The 19,775-nt window shown below is 46.2% G+C and overlaps 2 protein-coding genes across 2 annotated transcripts; one reads left to right on the top strand and one right to left on the bottom strand.

Annotated features, from left to right (window-relative positions):
• The first annotated feature begins 3,971 nt into the window (after positions 1 to 3,971).
• On the top strand, positions 3,972 to 9,190 carry LOC123189697 (polyadenylate-binding protein 2). The gene is made up of 9 exons (XM_044602178.1): positions 3,972 to 4,499; positions 5,494 to 5,612; positions 5,707 to 6,363; positions 6,442 to 6,519; positions 6,598 to 6,687; positions 7,140 to 7,274; positions 7,866 to 8,045; positions 8,328 to 8,537; positions 8,694 to 9,190. Exons 1-9 carry the CDS (start codon positions 4,217 to 4,219, stop codon positions 8,937 to 8,939), a joined length of 1,998 nt encoding a protein of 665 aa, XP_044458113.1. The 5' UTR covers positions 3,972 to 4,216; the 3' UTR covers positions 8,940 to 9,190.
• A 4,496-nt stretch (positions 9,191 to 13,686) lies between these two features.
• LOC123189696 (2,3-dimethylmalate lyase) lies at positions 13,687 to 18,603 on the bottom strand. The gene is made up of 8 exons (XM_044602177.1): positions 18,195 to 18,603; positions 17,541 to 17,752; positions 15,459 to 15,740; positions 15,240 to 15,362; positions 14,698 to 14,848; positions 14,415 to 14,626; positions 14,188 to 14,224; positions 13,687 to 14,055 (listed from the first exon to the last, which is right to left on the bottom strand). The coding sequence occupies exons 1-8, from the start codon at positions 18,514 to 18,516 to the stop codon at positions 13,925 to 13,927; spliced, it is 1,470 nt and encodes a 489-aa protein (XP_044458112.1). The 5' UTR covers positions 18,517 to 18,603; the 3' UTR covers positions 13,687 to 13,924.
• Positions 18,604 to 19,775: the final 1,172 nt, after the last annotated feature.

Genomic DNA, 19,775 nt, shown 5'->3' with positions numbered 1-19,775 from the left:
AGATCGGAGTGTTGCCGTGTCTAGACCGTGTCCACATTGGTGTCCCTATGCTATGGAGTCCCGCTACGTCGTTGTTCCGCTGCCGTGTAGATGTCGTGCTCGAGGCCCGTCTATGTTCACTAAATAATGTACATATTATTCAGCCGCACCGAGTGTGCCGCTAGGCCTCGTAACTTGATGTAATGTCACAGTTTGCTTCCGCTAGTTCAATAAAGCGGTGATTTCTGTACCAAGATGTTGTGCGTTGCCAGAAGACATGATCTCTAGGTTGGTAATGCAAGGTAAACCGGTCGCTCTGAGCCGGGGTGCCACATGTTTTTTGGTGACCGAAGTTTGTTTGGAGTCCCGGATGAGATCACAGACATGACGAGGAGTCTCGGAATGGTCGAGAGGTAAAGATTGATATATTGAAAGATTCGGACACCGGAATGGTTTCGAGTGGTTCGGGTATTTTTCCGGAGTACCAAGGGGTTACCGGAACCCCCCGAGGGAATTCATGGGCCTCATGGGCCACGGGAGAGAGAGGGGGGGGGGGGACAGCCCACAAGGGGTGCCCCCCACGGGAGTCCGAATTAGACTAGGGGAGGGGGCGGCGCCCCCCTTTCCCTCTCCTACTCCCTCTCCCTTTCCCCCTTTCCCACTCTGGAAAAGGAAAGGGGAATCCTACTAGGACTAGGAGTCCTAGTAGGATTCCCCCCATGGCGCGCCCCTCTAGGCCGGTCGCCTCCCCCCTCCTTTATATACGAGGACAGGGGGCACCCTAAAGCACAACAGTTGTTCTCTTAGCCGTGTGCGGTGCCCCCTCCATAGTTTACTCCTCCAGTCATAGCGTCGTAGTGCTTAGGCGAAGCCCTGCGCGGATCACATTACCATCACCGTCACCACGCCGTCGTGTTGAGGAAACTCTCCCTCGAGCCTCTGCTGGATCAAGAGTTCGAGGGACGTCATCCAGCTGAACGTGTGCTGAACTCGGGGGTGCCGTACGTTCGGTACTAGTTCGGTTGGATCATGAAGATGTTCGACTACATCAACCGCGTTAACCTAACACTTCCGCTTTCGGTCTATGAAGGTACGTGGACACACTCTCCCCCTCTCGTTGCTATGCATCTCCTAGATAGATCTTGCGTGATCGTAGGATTTTTTTTTGAAATTGCATGCTACGTTTCCCAACAAGAGGTTGATCTCGACCATCTAATCAAGAGTCAATCTCACGGACACGAAGACGGCGGACACTCGCACGTGATCGGCCGGCTGAAGGTAAGCTTTTCCCTACTTTTATGGGGTTTGTAAGTTTTTGTATGATTTTGTTCCCACGACTACAAGTTTATGTACTAATAGTAGTATTAACTCATTTTATTTTGACATCACAATTAAACCACAACCAATTTTCCTCCAACCCATGTAATTGTATGTTTATTTTGATTGATGACGAGGGTTCCAATCCACGTTTTTGTAGGGAAGGGTTCCAATCCACGTGATGGAACCTGTACCGTCATGATTTTTTGAGCGGTTCATGTACCGTCACTTTTTTGGGCAGTTCCTGTACCGTCACGAACCCGGCTGATGATCCATTCAGCCCAACCCAAATCGAGTGGTCAAGGTCGGTCGAGACCCCATCAAACGCGGCGCCATTCTCTCTCCCAAGCGGGCGGGCTCCATCCAAAGCCCGCGAGCCAGCCCCTCAGACCCATCCAGCCCACCCTAGCGCAACAACCCAGACGGCTGTTGAATCAAGAACACTCTAATAACTGTTTTTGTATTAGTTTTAATCCCGCTGGAGGAAGTAGTTGATTTTCTAGCACCCATTGATACAAAAAATTAAAAAAATAGCGACAATGCACGGGGCATCATTACATTATAGCCCCTCTGTAAACTAATATAAGAGTGTTTAGATCACTAAAATAGTGTTTTAAACACTCTTACATTAGTTTACGGAGGGAGTAGTAAACATCGACTGAGATGCCATGGTTGCTGAGTTGCAACTGAGATTGATTGAATTAATCGCTACAATGCACAATTAAACCAAAGTTTTTTTTGTTGACATCACAATTAAACCACAGCTAATTTTTCCTCGCAAAAAGAACCACAACTAATTTTCCTCCAACCCACATAATTGGATGAGGGTTCCAGTCCACATTTTTGTAAGGGAAGGTTCCAATCCACGTGATGAAACCTGTACCGTCACGTTTTTATTTTGAGCGGTTCCTATGCCGTCACGTAGGGGACACGAACCTGGCTGACGATCCGGTCAGTCCAACCCAAATCGAGCCGACGACGCCGTGAATTGTTGCAACCAACGAAAACAAAAGCTGGAACATGCCTTCACATTTGCTGGAAGCATTTTTCGATTTTGCTTCAACCGCCCACCGGAGCTCTTGACCCCCTCGCCAGCGACGCCGTAAATTGTTGCAACCGACCAAACAAAAGCTGGAACGGGCGTTCACATTTGCTAGAAGCGTTTTTCAATATTGCTTCAACTGCCCACCGGAGCTCTTGACCCCCTTGCCGGCGACGCTGTAAATTGTTGCAACCGACCAAACAAAAGCTGGAAAGGGCGTTCACATTTGCTGGAAACGTTTTTCGATTTTGCTTGAACCGCCCACCGGAGCTCTTGACCCCCTCACCGGTGACGCCGTAAATTGTTGCAACCGACCAAACAAAAGCTGGAACGGGCGTTCACATTTGCTAGAAACGTTTTTCGATTTTGCTTCAACCGCCCACCGTAGCACTGATTTTGTTGCAACCGGCAACCTGCAAAGCTTCCACCGGTGAGTTTTTTTGCTTCGATGGCGACAGATGGAAGTGGCGACCAGGGAAACGGCGGCGATGCGAGCGGCATGCACCCGACGACGAGGGTCGGCGAGGGTGGTCGGGCGCACACCTAGTGTTGCAACCATGAGGGGCGGCGAGGTGCTACTGCTGTCGGCCGGTGCTATATAGGCGTGATGTCGGAGCGGCGACCCGCCATGGCGGGAAGCTGCAAAGAACACGACGGACGACGATGAGGGATGGGAACGGCGACGACGAGAGGTTGCAAGCGCAACACGGGAAGTTCGGTGCGCGGCTCGCTGTCGGGTGCGGGGGCGGCGCTCTCCTTCCTCTTCTTTTCCCTTGTGCGGGAGGTTGACGATGGGTGCGGGAGAGGATGTGGGAGAGATCTAACGGAAGAACGTGTAGATCGAACGAATCTGGCCAGACCGGTCGAAACTTTCGGCCGGTGCACCGGCGCAGAGTACCGCCCTAATTGTTTTTGTATTAGTTTTAATCCCCTTGGAGGAAGTAGTTAATTTTCTAGCACCCACTGATACAATTATAAAAAAAATCAGTGGCAATGCGTTGGGCATCGTTACATTACAGCAAACATCGGCTGAGATGCCATGGTTGCTGAGTTTGCAACTGAGATTGATTGAATTAAATAGCTACAATTCACAACTAAACCACAGTTATTCTTTGACATCACAATTAGACCACAGCTAATTTTCCTCCGACCCATGTAATTGTATTTTTATTTTGATTGATGATGAGGGTTGCAATCCACGTTTTTGTAGGGGAAGGTCCCAATCCACGTGATGAAACCTGTACCGTCACGTTTTTATTTTGAGCGGTTCCTGTGCCGTCACGTAGGGGGGACACGAACCCGGCTGACGATCCGGTCAGCCCAACCCAAGTCGAGCGGTGAAGGCCGGTCGAGACCCCATCAAACGCGGCGCACCGGGCGGGCTCCACCCAAGGCCCGCGAGGCAGCCCCTCAGCCCCATCCAGCCCACCCCAGCACAACAACCCAGACGGCTGGCGAATCCGTCCGTACGCGGACAACTGTCCAGAGCCCCCCCACGTCGACCCGCGCAGTAGACCCAGTCCAGGAGCACCCCGCCCCCGCTGGCGCACCAACGCCGCGCCCACGCCAGCCCGCCCCGAACAAACCCTAAGAAGGAGCACGCGCCGCAGCGCCCATATAACCACCTTCCCCCGCGTCGGCGTCGCCCCCCCGGTTGAGAGAGTCGTGCGTGCCCCCGCGTGTTCTCCGCCTACGGCCCCTCCTCTCTCTTTGTATCCCGCAACCAAAAACTACCCCAAAAAAATTCGCAAAACCAAAAAAATCCCCCGAGGCCCGGCGGGATCTGCTCCTCCTCCCCGCTATATACCGATCGAGGAGATAGGGTTTAGCGCCGATTCGCCGGGGGGGAAAATCGAAAAAAAAGGAGGAGGAATCGCGATGGCAGCGCAGGTGGCGGTGGCGAACGGCGGCGGCGCGGCTCCGGCGGTGCCGGCGGCGGCCGTGGTCCCCGCGCCCGTGGCCGCGGCGGCCGGAGGGGTCACGCAGCCGCTCCCGACCACGTCGCTCTACGTCGGCGACCTCGAGGCCAACGTCACCGACTCGCAGCTCTACGAGCTCTTCAGCCAGGCCGGCCAGGTCGTCTCCGTCCGCGTCTGCAGGGACGTCACCTCGCGCCGCTCCCTCGGCTACGCCTACGTCAACTACAGCAGCCCCATGGATGGTACGGCGATCCCCTCCCCCCCTCTCGTATCCATCTCTGCGCGATTTGTTTCGATGTTGTTGAATTGCGGTGTGGTCGGACGGCCGGAGGTTTTTGGGGTCAAATAGATAGATCCAATCTCGTCTATCAAACATCTGTGGTTGAATTGGTCGGACATGGATTGGTTTTGTCCGCAATTGAGTAGGTAATTGAATCGATTATGCCAGGGAAAATTATTTCTTTACAATTGATTGATGCAAATCTGTTTCTTGCAATGTAACTTGGATTTGTTGTGTTCTTGGTGATGGGAGGGATGTCAGCGCCCCTTGAATGTATCGTGTTACAGGACGAATGCAAGAGAATGATGCAAAGCCATTACTTTTGTTGATAATTGGGTCTCATTTATAATTTAATTGCCAGGTTGTTCCTTTGCTGTATTTTAGGTATGTAGGTTTTGGGGTCATCTCTGTGCTGCCTATATGGCAAGGATTGATGCGTCTCCCTAATTGATTAGGAGTTGTGGTATTAGCTGGCCTTTAGCTGCTACTCCCTCCGTCCGGAAATACTTGTCATCAAAATGGATAAAAGTGGCTGCATCTAGACGTATTTTAGTTCTAGATACATCTCTTTTTATCCATTTTGATGACAAGTATTTTCGGACGGAGGGAGTACTAAATTATTATTTGGACTAGCTGTTACATAGATAGAGTAGAGACACTGAGCGGCATTCATTCACTAGCACGGTAAATTCTGTGTGCACATTTTTCTGTATCCACGATGATGTTATGGGGTGTAACAATATGTTAGGTACTGCATATGGTGCATGCTGTAGATAACTGGCAATTAAATATGGAAATACATGTTTTTGATAAAAAACAATGCTTTAAGCCTCATCAAACTACATCATCTGTCAGCATTGTTGTTATTCAATTGCTGCTTTGTTACTATGCTAGTATTATTGTAGTTAACATCTGGAGTATATCATGCTGCTTGACTAATTAGTTCCATTCGACAGCTGCAAGAGCAATGGAAGCGCTGAACTTTGCTCCACTGAACAACAAGCCCATTCGAGTTATGTACTCGAACCGTGACCCAAGCAGCCGTAGAAGCGGATCTGCAAATATCTTTATCAAGGTGCTGTCTCATCTTTTAATTTGCATAGCCACTCTAACATAATCAGTTTTTCTCTGGACTTATCTCTGATGTGAGCATTTTGAACTTTTTCCAGAACCTTGACAAGACAATTGACAACAAAACTCTTCATGACACCTTCTCTGCATTTGGTGCAATTCTATCATGTAAGGTTGCCATGGATGATATTGGCCAATCCAAAGGCTTTGGATTTGTTCAGTATGAGAAAGAAGAGTCTGCACAGTCTGCAATGAAAAGCCTAAATGGCATGCTTATCAACGATAAGCCTGTCTATGTTGGACCTTTTCTCCGCAAGCAAGAGAGAGATAATTCTTTTGACAAGGCAAAATTTAACAATGTCTTTGTGAAGAATTTATCTGAGTCTACTACAAAAGATGATCTAGTCAAAGTATTCAGTGAGTATGGAACTATTACAAGTGCTGTTGTAATGATTGGCATGGATGGTAAATCAAGGTGCTTCGGCTTCGTCAATTTTGAGAGCCCAGATGATGCTGCTCATGCTGTTGAGGAACTTAATGGAAAGAAAATCAATGACAAAGAGTGGTATGTTGGTAGAGCTCAGAAGAAGTCTGAAAGGGAGATGGACTTGAAGAGAAGGTTTGAGCAAAGCATGAAAGATGCAGCTGATAAATATCAAGGACAGAACTTGTACTTGAAGAATTTGGATGATGGCATTACAGATGATCAGCTACGTGAGCTGTTCTCTAACTTTGGCAAAATTACCTCTTGCAAGGTAATTTCATGTTTTGCGATCATACTTCTTCTCGTTGTCTAAATGATGTATGATCATTGCTGACCAATTTTTTAATAGATAATGCGTGATCAAAATGGTGTTAGCAAGGGCTCTGGCTTTGTTTCATTTTCTACCCGCGAGGAAGCATCTCAGGCTGTAAGTTTGTTTCCCAAATATTGCTGTATCAGTTGTTCTGATTCACAAAATGGCTTGACTTGTTCTTTGTTTACGCAGCTCACTGAAATGAATGGCAAAATGATATCTGGAAAGCCATTATATGTTGCATTTGCACAGCGTAAAGAAGATAGAAAAGCAATGTTACAGGTACAGTTCTTGAATAACCTGAGTTTCTTTCATAGTAATGTCAAAATAGTACTTATTGATAGTGACCACTGTATATAGACAAATAACAGTACACTGATGCCATGGTTATTGCTGCTTTTTATCACATGGAATAAATTGGATTTTGGATGCTATGATAGAGAAGACAGGTCATCTGTATATCTAGATAAGATGTTCAACTTGAACCACCTTCATTCACTTTTTAAGTTTCATGTTATTTTCACATTTGAGGCTCAATACTTGAGGATGTGCATGAAAAATGGGACTTTCATAGTCTGCACCGTAAATTTAAATTATGCTCTTGACATTTTTTCTTATTTAACTTGATTGAACACTGCTTCTGTATTTTCTTGAAAGAGCAAGTTATTACTGTTGATTTATTTCTGATTATCCATTGTAAATATGCTGATGGTAACAAATTCCATATTATTCAGGCTCAATTCTCTCAGATGCGCCCTGTACCAATGACCCCTTCTATGACTCCTCGACTCCCAATGTACCCTCCTATGCCTACTCTTGGGCAGCAACTCTTCTATGGGCAAGCTCCACCTGCTATGATACCCCCTCAGGTACTTGTTGTAAGCTGTGTTAGTTTCATTTCAAACTTTGTGTTACATTCAGGTTTTCCTGATGTAAAACTGGAGAAGCAACATTTTCCCATTTTTTTCAAGTTAAGGTACAAGTAGCTTGTGCTGTCTTAAGTTTTAGTTTGCACCCTATTTCATAGGGGGCATTGCAAGGGGTCAGTGGAAATGTTCTTCTAGCGTAATGGTCTACCAAATTTATAGGGGTGAATCAACATCAGTGTTCAATATCCAATTTGTTTTTGATGTTTGTGTGTTTGGTTGGGAACATACTCTTGAGTTAAAGTAAATGTAGCTATGCGGTGTGTAAGTAAATATGGGTTGTTCACTTGTCAACACCATTGGATTATTTATTCCGTAGTTACGGCATGCTCACAGTGAACACTTTTGTTGTCATGCCTCGTTCGTTTTGGCATTTTGCTTGAAATTGTAGTCATTTTTGTGAATTATGTTAATATATACTGCATGCTTCCTGCTGGCATTTTAATTTTTATTATTTGCCTAGGTGAACTTAAATGGAAATTGGAAATGTAACAGCTTTATACTTACCATATTCCTACCTTTACTTTTTTGTAGCCTGGGTACGGTTTCCAGCAACAGCTTGTTCCAGGAATGAGGCCTGGGGGTGGTGCCCATATGCCAAATTACTTTGTGCCAGTTGTCCAACCAGGTCAGCAGGGTCTGCGCCCAGGTATCAGGCGCAATGGTCCTGGGTCTGCTCAGGGACAGCAAACTCCTCAGCCATTTCAGCAACAGGTTTGCTACAATGCATTCTCGTGTCTTTACATTTCTTGCTATCAATTATTGGAGGCTGTTGTTAGGGTGATATTTTTGATGGCAAAAGTAAATCGGCCTTTTCCTCTTTGCTAAGAAGTATAATGTGCCAGTGTTTCACTTCTTTGCTAAGAAGTATAATGTGCCACTGTTCTTATTGTTGAATTCCTTGTTGTGCTGGCATTGTGTGGCTAAGTGATTTTTGCCATAGAGTAGTGAAATTACAGTGGCTTATCGCATATCTTATCACTGTTGTTTTAACAGATGGTTCCAAGGGGACGTGTCTACCGGTACCCACCTGGACCTCGTCACATGCCTGAGGTTCAACAGATGCCTGGGGTTGGTGTTGGAGGTATGGTTCAGCCATATGATATGGGAAGCTTCCCTGTGCGAGATGCTGGCGTGTCACCTGCTCCTCCAATTGGAACACTCACATCTGCCCTTGCAAATGCTACTCCAGAGCAACAAAGAACGGTATGTCTGAATGAATCATCTTCTAACTGTATCTGTTGTTTAAATCTATCCGTTACTCCATGCTAGTATGATTGTTTGGATATAATATGCCCATGCTGTTCTGTGTCCATTTGTACTGTCAGTTTTCTGATATTGTAAATAATCTCTTCCATCCAGATACTTGGCGAAAGCCTCTATCCACTTGTTGAGAAGCTTGAACACCAACAAGCTGCCAAGGTGACCGGCATGCTTCTGGAGATGGACCAGACGGAGGTGCTGCATCTGCTTGAGTCTCCAGAGGCTCTCAAGTCCAAGGTTGCTGAGGCGATGGATGTTCTCCGCAACGTGGCCCAGCAGCAGAACCCCAACGCCCCTACCAGCCAGCTCGCCGGTCTAACCTTGAGCGACGGCATTATCTCTTAGATTAGAGTCAGTTTGCAAGCAGTCTCATGATGCTATAGATTGTTTTGTCCTCCATGGTTGAACTTTGGTGAGTTGCGTTTTTGCACTGGTTGTTAGGCTCTATCTGCCTGGTCTCTTTGCCAATGATTGGCAGGCACCTTTTCCCGTGTTTGGCTACTATTGAGGGCTTGGTTACATACCTCTTATGCGGTTATGACTTGCCGAAAGTTTTGCTATTAAATATGAGTGAAGAGTGACATTGCTGTCCGACATTACCTGCTTCAGTTGCTTTGTATGGGATACCATCATCTGCAGGGGTACTGACCAATGGCTGAAGTTTTTTCCTTGTTATTACGCACCGTTCTTCAAATATTAGTTTCATAAGATATGCTAGATGGTATGGCGTGCTCTGCTGACCATAAGTATGCTTAAAAGTTATTTGTCTAATTTTTTCAATCTTGCTTGTTACTTTAAAAAGAGAATCGTCCGCCACACTTTGTAGGAGTACTCCCTAAACTAATGTTGGAGCATTTAGAACACTAAAGTAGTGATCTAAACACTCTTATATTAGTTTATAGAGGGAGTACTTCTCTAAACCATTTTCAGTTATTTCATCAATGTATGTAAGCATTCTTAGTTAGCACTAAAAAACCATCAGCAAAATCAACCCAAAACAACAATGGGAAGTTGGCATATGGGCGCTTCACATCATGAAATCCAATCAGGTTACCAATCTGAATTAGTGTTCAAGACTGCATTGAGAATGATGTTGCAAATTCTGTTTGGTTCCTTGGGGAGCTCTAGCTTGCATCGCATGAAGGAGCTTGGTTGATGTTGGTCTGGTTGAGCTGATGCAAGGAGTAGAGAAGTGTGTTTGGTGGACTGCATGATATGAGGCAGGCTAAGCTCAAATTTTGTTTGGTATGTTGCATGTGGGGTTGTATGAGAGATGCTACATACAACATGTTTTTTTTGTAGTCTGCAGATATCTTTGATTCAAGGTGCTTTGGTGACATGAACTCCAACTCAAATACCTTTGATTGAAGCAAAAAAAAAAAATGGTGCTTGTACATACTCCCCACAATCTGCCTTGCATGGGAAAAAGAGCATCGATACTCCACTGCAGTCCATACAATCAGTCCATACTACTTTTATAGCAAGAAAAGAGCCTGCCCTAGAAAACGTTGCAGGACGAAACCGTGCAGGTGCACAGCCACCAGCATCACGTCGGTAATTCCATTGTCCATTGCGGACTATTATCCTCTTGCTCTCCGTCGTGTCGGTAAATAATATGGACGAGCGAAATCTAGTTTTTCTATGGCACAGACATGTCTTCACAGCTTTGGGAGCAATATTTTCACACGACATCTAGACAAAGTACGTACTGGATGTACGTACGTACCGAAAGTTGTGTAGTTGAACGAAGCAATGGTCACGGATGTAGACAGCTTCTACACAATAGCACAATAGCTGTTTTCACACGACTTCTGTACTTCATGAGGAGGAGGAACACCAAGTAGAAACGGAATAAAAGTGTGACTGATCGACAAAGGTGCCTAATAATGAGAAAAAGAGGGGGGGGGGGGGGGGGGGGGGGGGGGGGGGGGGGGTTGCCCCCCACCCTCGGGCATCCCTATTGGGGGCGGCTCACATGGGTTAACTTCAAACTTCACTTTGCTCCGCTCGCTCGTGCGGGCGCTTTGCTTATACATGCAGTCATGTCGATCGAGACTCTTCTGGATCGAGCTGCGTGCATATATGCAAGTGCGCCGTGCCCGATCCCCTGCTGTGTGCTCTACAGTTGCATGGGCAGACGCATCATACCTCGTTCAAAGTCATTAAAAAACGTGTCTTTTTGTTATTAATTCGCGAGATAAATAAACTGATGGTCACTGAAGCTGAGGCTGAAGCACACTACGGTCATTGAACTTTAGAATTCGCTCAATAAGGTCACTGAATACGAATTTTGGTATTCTATTTGCATGCACTTCGTTGACTGGTCAAATAGTCTGCATGCGTCGATGAACAAAAAAGTCTGCATGGCACCTATGAAGGCTGGTTAGTGGCAACACTCTCCCTGTCCTGTTGGTCCCACCTGTCAGTTCATGAAATAAAAAGCAAATAAAAGAGTAAGAACAGTGCGCGAAGGCGTAGAACTCGAACCCGATATCTTTCGGTCTTCCTTCTTTTATATAAACTAGTTGAATGCCCATGCTTTGCCACGGGACAATATAAAGATGCTAGAGACATTAGTGTGAAATGATAGTTCTTTTTATGAACCTACATGTCAAGCAATGCATGCATCTGGTTTACTCGCCCTGAATATTGATGGCCCTTATCCTTTTCCCCCTTTCCACAATGACCAAGCACCCACTCTTCCTCCCCATGGGACATCTCCTTCACCCTCATGCTGTTAGGACAAGTTAGTGTCTTTCTACTACCATCCCAACCTAAATGACATATCATGAGGACAAAAATACAAAAATATAGTAAAACTTAAGATCTTGTTTTACCTCTGTAACATAATATAAGACGTTTCTTTGACACTATAATAGTACAAAGGGAGTACTCAATAACATTGCAAACCTGTGAGAAAAACGACAAATAAGTGCTGAAAAGGAAGCAGACATTAAGATCCATCACTTGGTTGTACAATTTACGCGATAAATGAAATACATGTTAGGACCAGCTAGGAAGGCCCTTGCCTCCTTCCACATGGCCAGGTCATGGAGACGAGCCTGCAGCTCCATCTTTATGCACACATGAGCATGGCAGTGTAGAAACCTATGAGACGAATGATTTAGCATCGCTTGCCATCTATTTTTTTTTTGAAATGGAGGCATAAGATTTGCCTCATCTATTAAATAAGAAGAGAATAGAGTTTAGAGGTTTACAACATATCCACACAATTTCGGCATGACAATTACTCGTCCTGAAAAATATTCTCTAATTTCTTTGCTCCCGCGGCCATCCAAAGCTTGGCCTCCTCGACGATGGCGGCAAGTAGGATGGTCGGTGGCGCACTCTTGTGGCGGAACACCCGTGCATTTCTTTCATTCCAAATGGTCCACGAGACGAGCATGGTGAAGGAGACCATAGCTCGCTTGCCATCTATCACTTCCAACATAAAACACCATTCAGAATATTAGTAAATAAGGTTATAAAACTCTCTATTTGAGATATTTTCAAACAACCTGCAACATAAAACAACATTCACAAGTAAGTAACCGGTGGTGCGCTCTTGCCAGAATAGAGAGACTATATTTAAGGGGAGAGCTTACTACTTTGCAAGAAGAAAACATAAAAGCTAATGATGAAGAACTTCTGATGGTAAAGAAGAAAATTCACGAGTTGCTGCAGACAAATTTCACCCATCAATGCTGGAATGCATTTGATTCATCAACTTGCTTTGCCTCGATGTCACCAAGCAAATTGATGAACCCAAACAAAAACATGGCTTTGTCAAGCATCCCTCTGACAAGTGCTGGTATGAGACAAAGCCCATTCTTCTCAGCCTCAGTGACAGTCTTTGAGTTTCTTGGACTTCTCTGTTGCAATCACATATTCAGGGGATTGATCTTTCCTATTCTAACAAGCCTTAATTTAGTGTCTAAAAAGTATACCTTGCCAAGAGACAAATACATTTTGAAAAGCGTGGCTTGTATAGTTTGCACTTGTAAGAGACAGGAAACTTTGGGAAGTCACATGGCCTATATAGACAAGAAAGGGAAAATACATCACCGGTGTTGTAAGAAAGACTATCCATATAGGTAAAATGGCAATTTCAAGGAAATAATAACATATACCAATACAATGTAAAACAGGACTACATAAAAAAAAACACCCAGTTCATCTTGGGTATGCCTTGACACTCCTGTAATAGGTGAATGATGTGCAATTTTCCTACCCAACAGAAACGCAAGGATGCTAATTATGTAACATTAATATGAGCATGTCAGGAAAAAACATCTTGGCATAATCGTATAGTAGTAGCTCGTCCATACTTACAGCCGATGCCAAACGTGAACCTGAATCTCCATCCTGTTTGGATGAAGAACAAGAGAAAGAAACGGCACTACATCAACCAGGACAATCCCCATTTGTGCAATAAGAATATGCGAAAAATACAATTAAACAAGGCCAACGTGCTGCTGTAAGGATGCATCCGCCAGTCACGCGCCGCGTCGCGAGGAAGACGGGCAAGCGAGTACGACGTGGTGCTGCACCCCTACGTACGCCATGGCTCCTACGGCAAGAAGGTCCCCGTCGGCTGCTCAGCGTTATTGCCGATCTCAATGACACGACGTTCGCTAGAGCCTCATCTACCGAGGACAAGTAAACCGCCTGCGTTGGGAGAGCGCGCGCAGTGGTGAGGAACTGGTGCGCGAACTGCATGCCGCCGGCAATGGCAGTGATGGGGATCCCCGGAGCCAGGAAGGGTAGCCGATGATCCCGCTGCAGCGCCGCGTGGTGGGAGGAGGACGCCGCCCCGGCTGTCGCCCAGGTCCCAGCCGCTGTCACCACCGTGGTCCGGGCGGAAGTCTAGCGAGAAGCTATTCTGTCCTCCATTTCTCTTCTTCTTCCCCAAGTTCATCCTTCTCCTCCTCCTCTCAGCCACTGCTGTCCCTGTCATCCGATCGGCACTCTTCGCTCCCCTAGCCCTCCCCATGGGGTCCCTCCCAGCATGGCAACGTAAGTTAAGCCTAGAGTGTATATTTTCTAGCGCTCAGTGTCGTACTTGTATCCTTGTGTAGCATAGAGGAATACCTTTTCCATAACTTGTTTTATTTGAATTTAACTTCTGAATCCATGAGACAAGGAAGGTTACAGGAAGACTAGTTCTGGACGCATGCAGTATGATGCAGAGTTTACATAACTGGATGTAGGCAGCAAGGGCCTACTACCAACTACCAAGTAGAGTAGCAACCATTTGCTTCTACTACTAAACTGAAACAAGATGCTTGTCTGAGTATCGGATGCTGGGACGACAAAAACGAACAACACGCTCACGCGATGAACACCTGGATCCTATCTCCCATGCCGTCCTCAAAATCAAGCAGTATCTGCCCGTTCTGGGGGTTGTCTGAATCCATAGGCGCGTTCCGAAGCCTTTCCATGATATTAGTTCCAGCCAGGCCTGCAGATTGCCAAGGGAGATGATCTATGAACGAAACATACACACACCAAAGATTCTTTTCTTTCTATCTCGAAAATACAAATGTAGTTACAGATTCATGTTCCTCCTAATAACAAGAATAGAAGCACCAACCTGGTATAACTTTTGTCATCCCTTCTAAGAATCCAGCCTGTTGCAGAGAAAGCAGGAACAGAAGGAAACAACCTTTTAATCAGTATGAGAATTACTCAATTATAGAACATTTGCACAGATACTACTAAAAGCGAAAAATCACTTGAGTGTCAATTTCAGAACTTCTGAGTCAACTAGTACTACATATTGATTATTGAATCAAAAATAGACTGTAAATGGGTTCTTACAGGTATCCTGGCATCAATTTTCTGGACCCCATCTCTTCCTGTAATCTTTAATCGAAGTGTGCGGGACCACATCCCACTTGAAGGACCTCTGCCTCCAGCGGAACCAGGATCATAGAGCTGTGGCAGTATGTCAATAATAGGTTCTTGTGATTTCTCAGTCCTCGACTTGGTGTCTCCTGAACTGCTTGCTTCAGTTGTATAATCATAATTACCTATAATTGTGTTTTAGCAGGATAAGAAAAACCATTCATATTCAACATAGTTTATGAGAGAATATGCTCACCACTCCCAAAGGATGATTGAGCTGGTGACGCAACGTATCGCTTTTCCTCTTCATAATAGCGGTTAAACCCTAGTGTATCCTTGATCTCCTCAAATGATGGCAAGCTACTTGGAGGAGGTATGCGGCCACCTTTTATAGCAACAAGAACATCCTGCACATCAGGGCGTCTTATACAGTTAATGATTGACAGCGGACATGTATCATATGCGTGGTACCAAATTGAACATGAATACACAGAAGATTTTGTACCCAAATGATATGTCATCAAATGGAAGAAGCATACAATAACTGCCAGTTCAAAGACATAGAAGATGGTACATACATGACTCTATACGCCTATATGTGAGTGTGCGCAATTTTATTTTTCTTTGGCAAAAACTTCTACCGGGAATCCATGTGCATGATCCCTTAGGACACAACTACTCCTGTTAGTGATACAATAAATAACATGTGAGTTGGTTTTCAGGCATTTTATCTCTCTTAAGTTGGTGTGCAAATACAACACAAGTACTTGAAGCATGTACAAAGTATAAAAAACTAACCTCCATTGCACGCATTGATACCCCAATTAGAGATAATGGGTAGGCTATAATTTTGTAACCAATTTCTTCAAGTTCAAGAGGGCTCAGTATAGGAGTTTTACCACCACCTTCTAACATGTTGGCCTGCAGAAAGAAGCATGGAGTATGCTGAGGACATAAATCTTCCATGGCGGTCAGAAATAGTTCGGAAAAACACTACTGCATTAGAGTAGATCTAACCATTTTTGGAACTCCAGGTGAAACTGCACAAAACGCCATCATCTCTTCCCTTGAGGCAAGGGCATCAATGAATAGAACATCTGCTCCAGCATCAGCAAAAGCTCGTGCTCTCCATAACGCTTCATCAAGAGACAAAGCTTGACGAGAATCTGTCCTTGCCACAATAACAATGTCAGAGCCACTCTCCTTCCTGGCATCTACAGCAGCTTTTATGTGCATAATCGCTTCCTCTCTCGAGACAACTTTCCTTCCTTGTGTATGTCCACATGCTTTTGGTGACACCTTCATAATACTATATACATCATATCACTAAAGAAGGAAGTTATCAAAAGGGAATAAGAAGATTTATCATAAAAATAACGCCAGTTATTTTTTAATATAAAACAAAATCATATCTGCAAAGTGCAATGGAAATAGAATGTTTACATATTTTAAATACATCGATCAAAATCAGGATAAATGATCCTTGATTGCTAGAATATGGATTATACTATACTACGGATATGAGATGTCAGCCAGGGTCCAGAGCAGAGACTTATTAGGTCAGTAGCAGGGGTTGTTGTCCAAAATTACAGTTAACATGAAACTAAATGCACAGCCAGGATGTTTAAAACTATATACACACTCTCGTAAAACATAAACTACATACAAACATAAAATATGTGTAAAATGACATTTAGGTTCTTATGAAGGTGAAGCACTCTAGTTCAGTGATGCAATAGTTTACAACAACAACAACAACAACAACAAAGCCTTTAGTCCCAAACAAGTTGGGGTAGGCTAGAGGTGAAACCCATAAGATCTCGCAACCAACTCATGGCTCTGGCACATGGATAGCAAGCTTCCACGCACCCCTGTCCATAGCTAGCTCTTTGTCGATACTCCAATCCTTCAGGTCTCTCTTAACGGACTCCTCCCATGTCAAAATCGGTCGACCCCGCCCTCTCTTGACATTCTCCGCACGCTTTAGCCGTCCGCTATGCACTGGAGCTTCTGGAGGCCTGCGCTGAATATGCCCAAACCATCTCAAACGATGTTGGACAAGCTTCTCCTCAATTGGTGCTACCCCAACTCTATCTCGTATATCATCATTCCGGACTCGATCCTTCCTCGTGTGGCCACACATCCATCTCAACATACGCATCTCCGCCACACCTAACTGTTGAACATGTCGCCTTTTAGTCGGCCAACACTCCGCGCCATACAACATTGCGGGTCGAACCGCCGTCCTGTAGAACTTGCCTTTTAGCTTTTGTGGCACTCTCTTGTCACAGAGAATGCCAGAAGCTTGGCGCCACTTCATCCATCCGGCTTTGATTCGATGGTTCACATCTTCATCAATACCCCCATCCTCCTGCAACATTGACCCCAAATACCGAAAGGTGTCCTTCCGAGGTACCACCTGGCCTTCAAGGCTAACCTCCTCCTCCTCACAGCTAGTAGTACTGAAACCGCACATCATGTACTCGGTTTTAGTTCTACTAAGCCTAAACCCTTTCGATTCCAAGGTTTGTCTCCATAACTCTAACTTCCTATTTACCCCCATCCGACTATCGTCAACTAGCACCACATCATCCGCAAAGAGCATACACCATGGGATATCTCCTTGTATACCCCTTGTGACCTCATCCATCACCAATGCAAAAAGATAAGGGCTCAAAGCTGACCCCTGATGCAGTCCTATCTTAATCGGGAAGTCATCGGTGTCGACATCACTTGTTCGAACACTTGTCACAACATTATTGTACATGTCCTTGATGAGGGTAATGTACTTTGCTGGGACTTTGTGTTTCTCCAAGGCCCACCACATGACATTCCGCGGTACCTTATCATAGGCCTTCTCCAAGTCAATGAACACCATATGCAAGTCCTTCTTATGCTCCCTATATCTCTCCATAAGTTGTCGTACCAAGAAAATGGCTTCCATGGTCGACCTCCCAGGCATGAAACCAAACTGATTTTTGGTCACGCTTGTCATTCTTCTTAAGTGATGCAATAGTTTGTGTATATAAAATAGGTTATAGAAGCAAAACAGCTGGATAATTTAGTAAACAGCACAACATTGGAAGAGTATCAAAATACCTGATCTTCAAGAATAATTCCAGCAAAACCAGCATTGATAAATCCTTTCACTGTCCTCTTGACATTCATACAGTTTCCATAACCATTATCAGCATCACCAATTACAGGTATCGACACTGCTTCAGTGATTAAACGCCCTTGATCTATCATTTCGCCATAGGAGATCAGACCAACATCTGGCAATCCAAGCCTTGCAGCAGATATTGAGAAGCCTGAAAGACAAAATACTGTTAATTTTTTCAAGATTGAAATCTTGTAGATCTCCTTTTACATAGGACTGGGCTAGTTCCCTAAGCAACTACTACGCCCTGGTTCCATTTTCAAGTTCTGACCGAGCGACCGTGACAACAAACTTGTGGTGATCTGATATGTGCAATGCCACTTGATCAAAGCGCCCTCAACAGAAGCATAGCCAATATAGACCCGCACAAGAGCAAATTCTCACTTCAGTATAAGGTTTCATCATCTTTATGACATATGGAGTATACGAGGTAGTATAAGTATAACACTCACAATCTACAGAATGACAGAAACATGGTAACACAGCAAGCACCCGTTGCCATGTTCAGGAATTGGAAGTATGGTACACTATGCCACTATGATGGGAGTGTGTGTGAGAGAGAGTCCTGCAGAGGCAAAAGAGCGAACACGTACCGCTCGTGAAGCAGGCCCTGAACCCGGCGCGCTCGACTAGGCGGGCGCTGAGCGCATCGTAGCAAGCGGGCGCCTGGTGGGCGCCCGGCGTCTCCAGCACTCTCCGGAGCGCCGCCGCGGGCTGCTCCCCGGCGCCCGCTCCGGCGCTCCCTCCGGCTGCGGCGTAGGAGCAGCGCGGGGAGATCCGAGCGCGCGCGGACAGGGGAGGGGCTCGGCGCTGGAGGAGCGGAGGCGGCCGGACGCGGCAGGAGCCGGCGCGGCCTGAGGTGCACGGGGACGGCGAGGCGGGCGGCTGGTGCAGGAGAGCGGCGTAGCACGCCATTGCCAGTTTGCCACTGCCCACTTGGAGAAATCAGCTCCTCCACGACGCACCGGTCCCAGTTTCGCTGCCTCCCCGGTCCCACTTTGGCAGAAATCCACGCCCCCACACACGCGCCGAGCTGGTTGAGCCCAACTTCATAGAATAGGATCGTAGGAATAGAAATTTTGTAGGAAATGAGATGACATGTATTTCAAATTCTATGAGTAGGAATAAGAAACGAGATGTCATTTGGTTGACATCAAAGAAATTTTTCCATTGAGTCTAGGCTCATTTTTATTTCCCTATGAAATGTGAAGGATAGGAACCAATTCTATGTAGGAATAGGAATCTATTCCTATAAACCAAAAGCTCTAAAGAAAAAATCCTATAAGAACCTATCTTCTAGAATTCCTATGAAATTTCTCCAAACCAAAGGAGGCCTCAACCTGTGAAATGACCCACGAACGCAGGCCTAGCAGTTACCCCTTCCCTTCCGGCCACAACCCACGCCTCCACCGGCCATGCCGCCGCCGCCGGCGACGCTGCCGGACGAGCTCCTCGAGGAGATCCTCCTCCGCCTCCCGCCGGACGACCCCGGGTGCCTCTTCCGCGCCTCCCTCGTCTACAAGCCCTGGCGCAGCCGCCTCACCGGCCCCGCCTTCTCCCGCCTCTACCGCGAGTTCCACCGGACGCCTCCCTTGCTGGGATTCTTCGAGAACGACGAGATGATACTGTGCTGGTTTTCTCCCTTGTCCCTATTAGACTAGGTATATTGTAGATATACGTGTTGTAACACAATACATGTACCTATACGTTCTCTCTTATATATACATGATAGCGGTACCCAGTGAGGGTATCGAGCATTGTTCCAAACCCTAGTTTTATCTAACATGGTATCAGACGACGCGTTCGATCCGCGCCGTGCTTCCGCCTCCTCTGCCGCCGTCGCGTCGGCCTCCGCCGCCGTGCCGCCTCCATCAACCCTGGCGATGGACTCGCCTTTCATGGCGTCCGCACCACTCGCCTGGGCCCGTCCAGGATTGCAGCACCCGCCTGCGTCTCGATCGCCCGCGCCCCGATCGGGCGAGATTCCATCGGCCCGCGATGCGCAGCTCCCTGGCGATCCATCTGGCGCTCCTGCGCGGGCGCTGTCGTGGTTCTAAGCCTGACAGTAGAGTGGGGGGTAGGTATGGAGAGGCAAGGTCCTAGCTATGGAGAGGTTGTAAACACAAGAGATGTACGAGTTCAGGCCCTTCTTGGAAGAAGTAAAAGCCCTACGT

The sequence above is a fragment of the Triticum aestivum genome, chromosome 2A (genome assembly GCF_018294505.1).
Source record: "Triticum aestivum cultivar Chinese Spring chromosome 2A, IWGSC CS RefSeq v2.1, whole genome shotgun sequence".
In the NCBI taxonomy this organism is placed as follows: domain Eukaryota; kingdom Viridiplantae; phylum Streptophyta; class Magnoliopsida; order Poales; family Poaceae; genus Triticum; species Triticum aestivum.
The sequence above is the reverse complement of the archived record's forward strand: the minus strand, read 5'-3'. Positions and strand labels throughout refer to the sequence as shown.

Excerpts from the sequence above, each read along its gene's own strand:
- LOC123189697 (XM_044602178.1), top strand. The coding sequence starts at position 4,217 with ATGGCAGCGCAGGTGGCGGTGGCGAACGGCGGCGGCGCGGCTCCGGCG. Across the intron at positions 6,688-7,139 it reads ATAGAAAAGCAATGTTACAG|GCTCAATTCTCTCAGATGCG; the intron begins GTACAGTTCTTG and ends CATATTATTCAG. Across the intron at positions 7,275-7,865 it reads CTGCTATGATACCCCCTCAG|CCTGGGTACGGTTTCCAGCA; the intron begins GTACTTGTTGTA and ends ACTTTTTTGTAG.
- LOC123189696 (XM_044602177.1), bottom strand. The coding sequence starts at position 18,516 with ATGGCGTGCTACGCCGCTCTCCTGCACCAGCCGCCCGCCTCGCCGTCC. Across the intron at positions 15,741-17,540 it reads GAATTATTCTTGAAGATCAG|GTGTCACCAAAAGCATGTGG; the intron begins GTATTTTGATAC and ends AGTATTATGAAG. Across the intron at positions 14,056-14,187 it reads GATGACAAAAGTTATACCAG|GCCTGGCTGGAACTAATATC; the intron begins GTTGGTGCTTCT and ends GGCAATCTGCAG.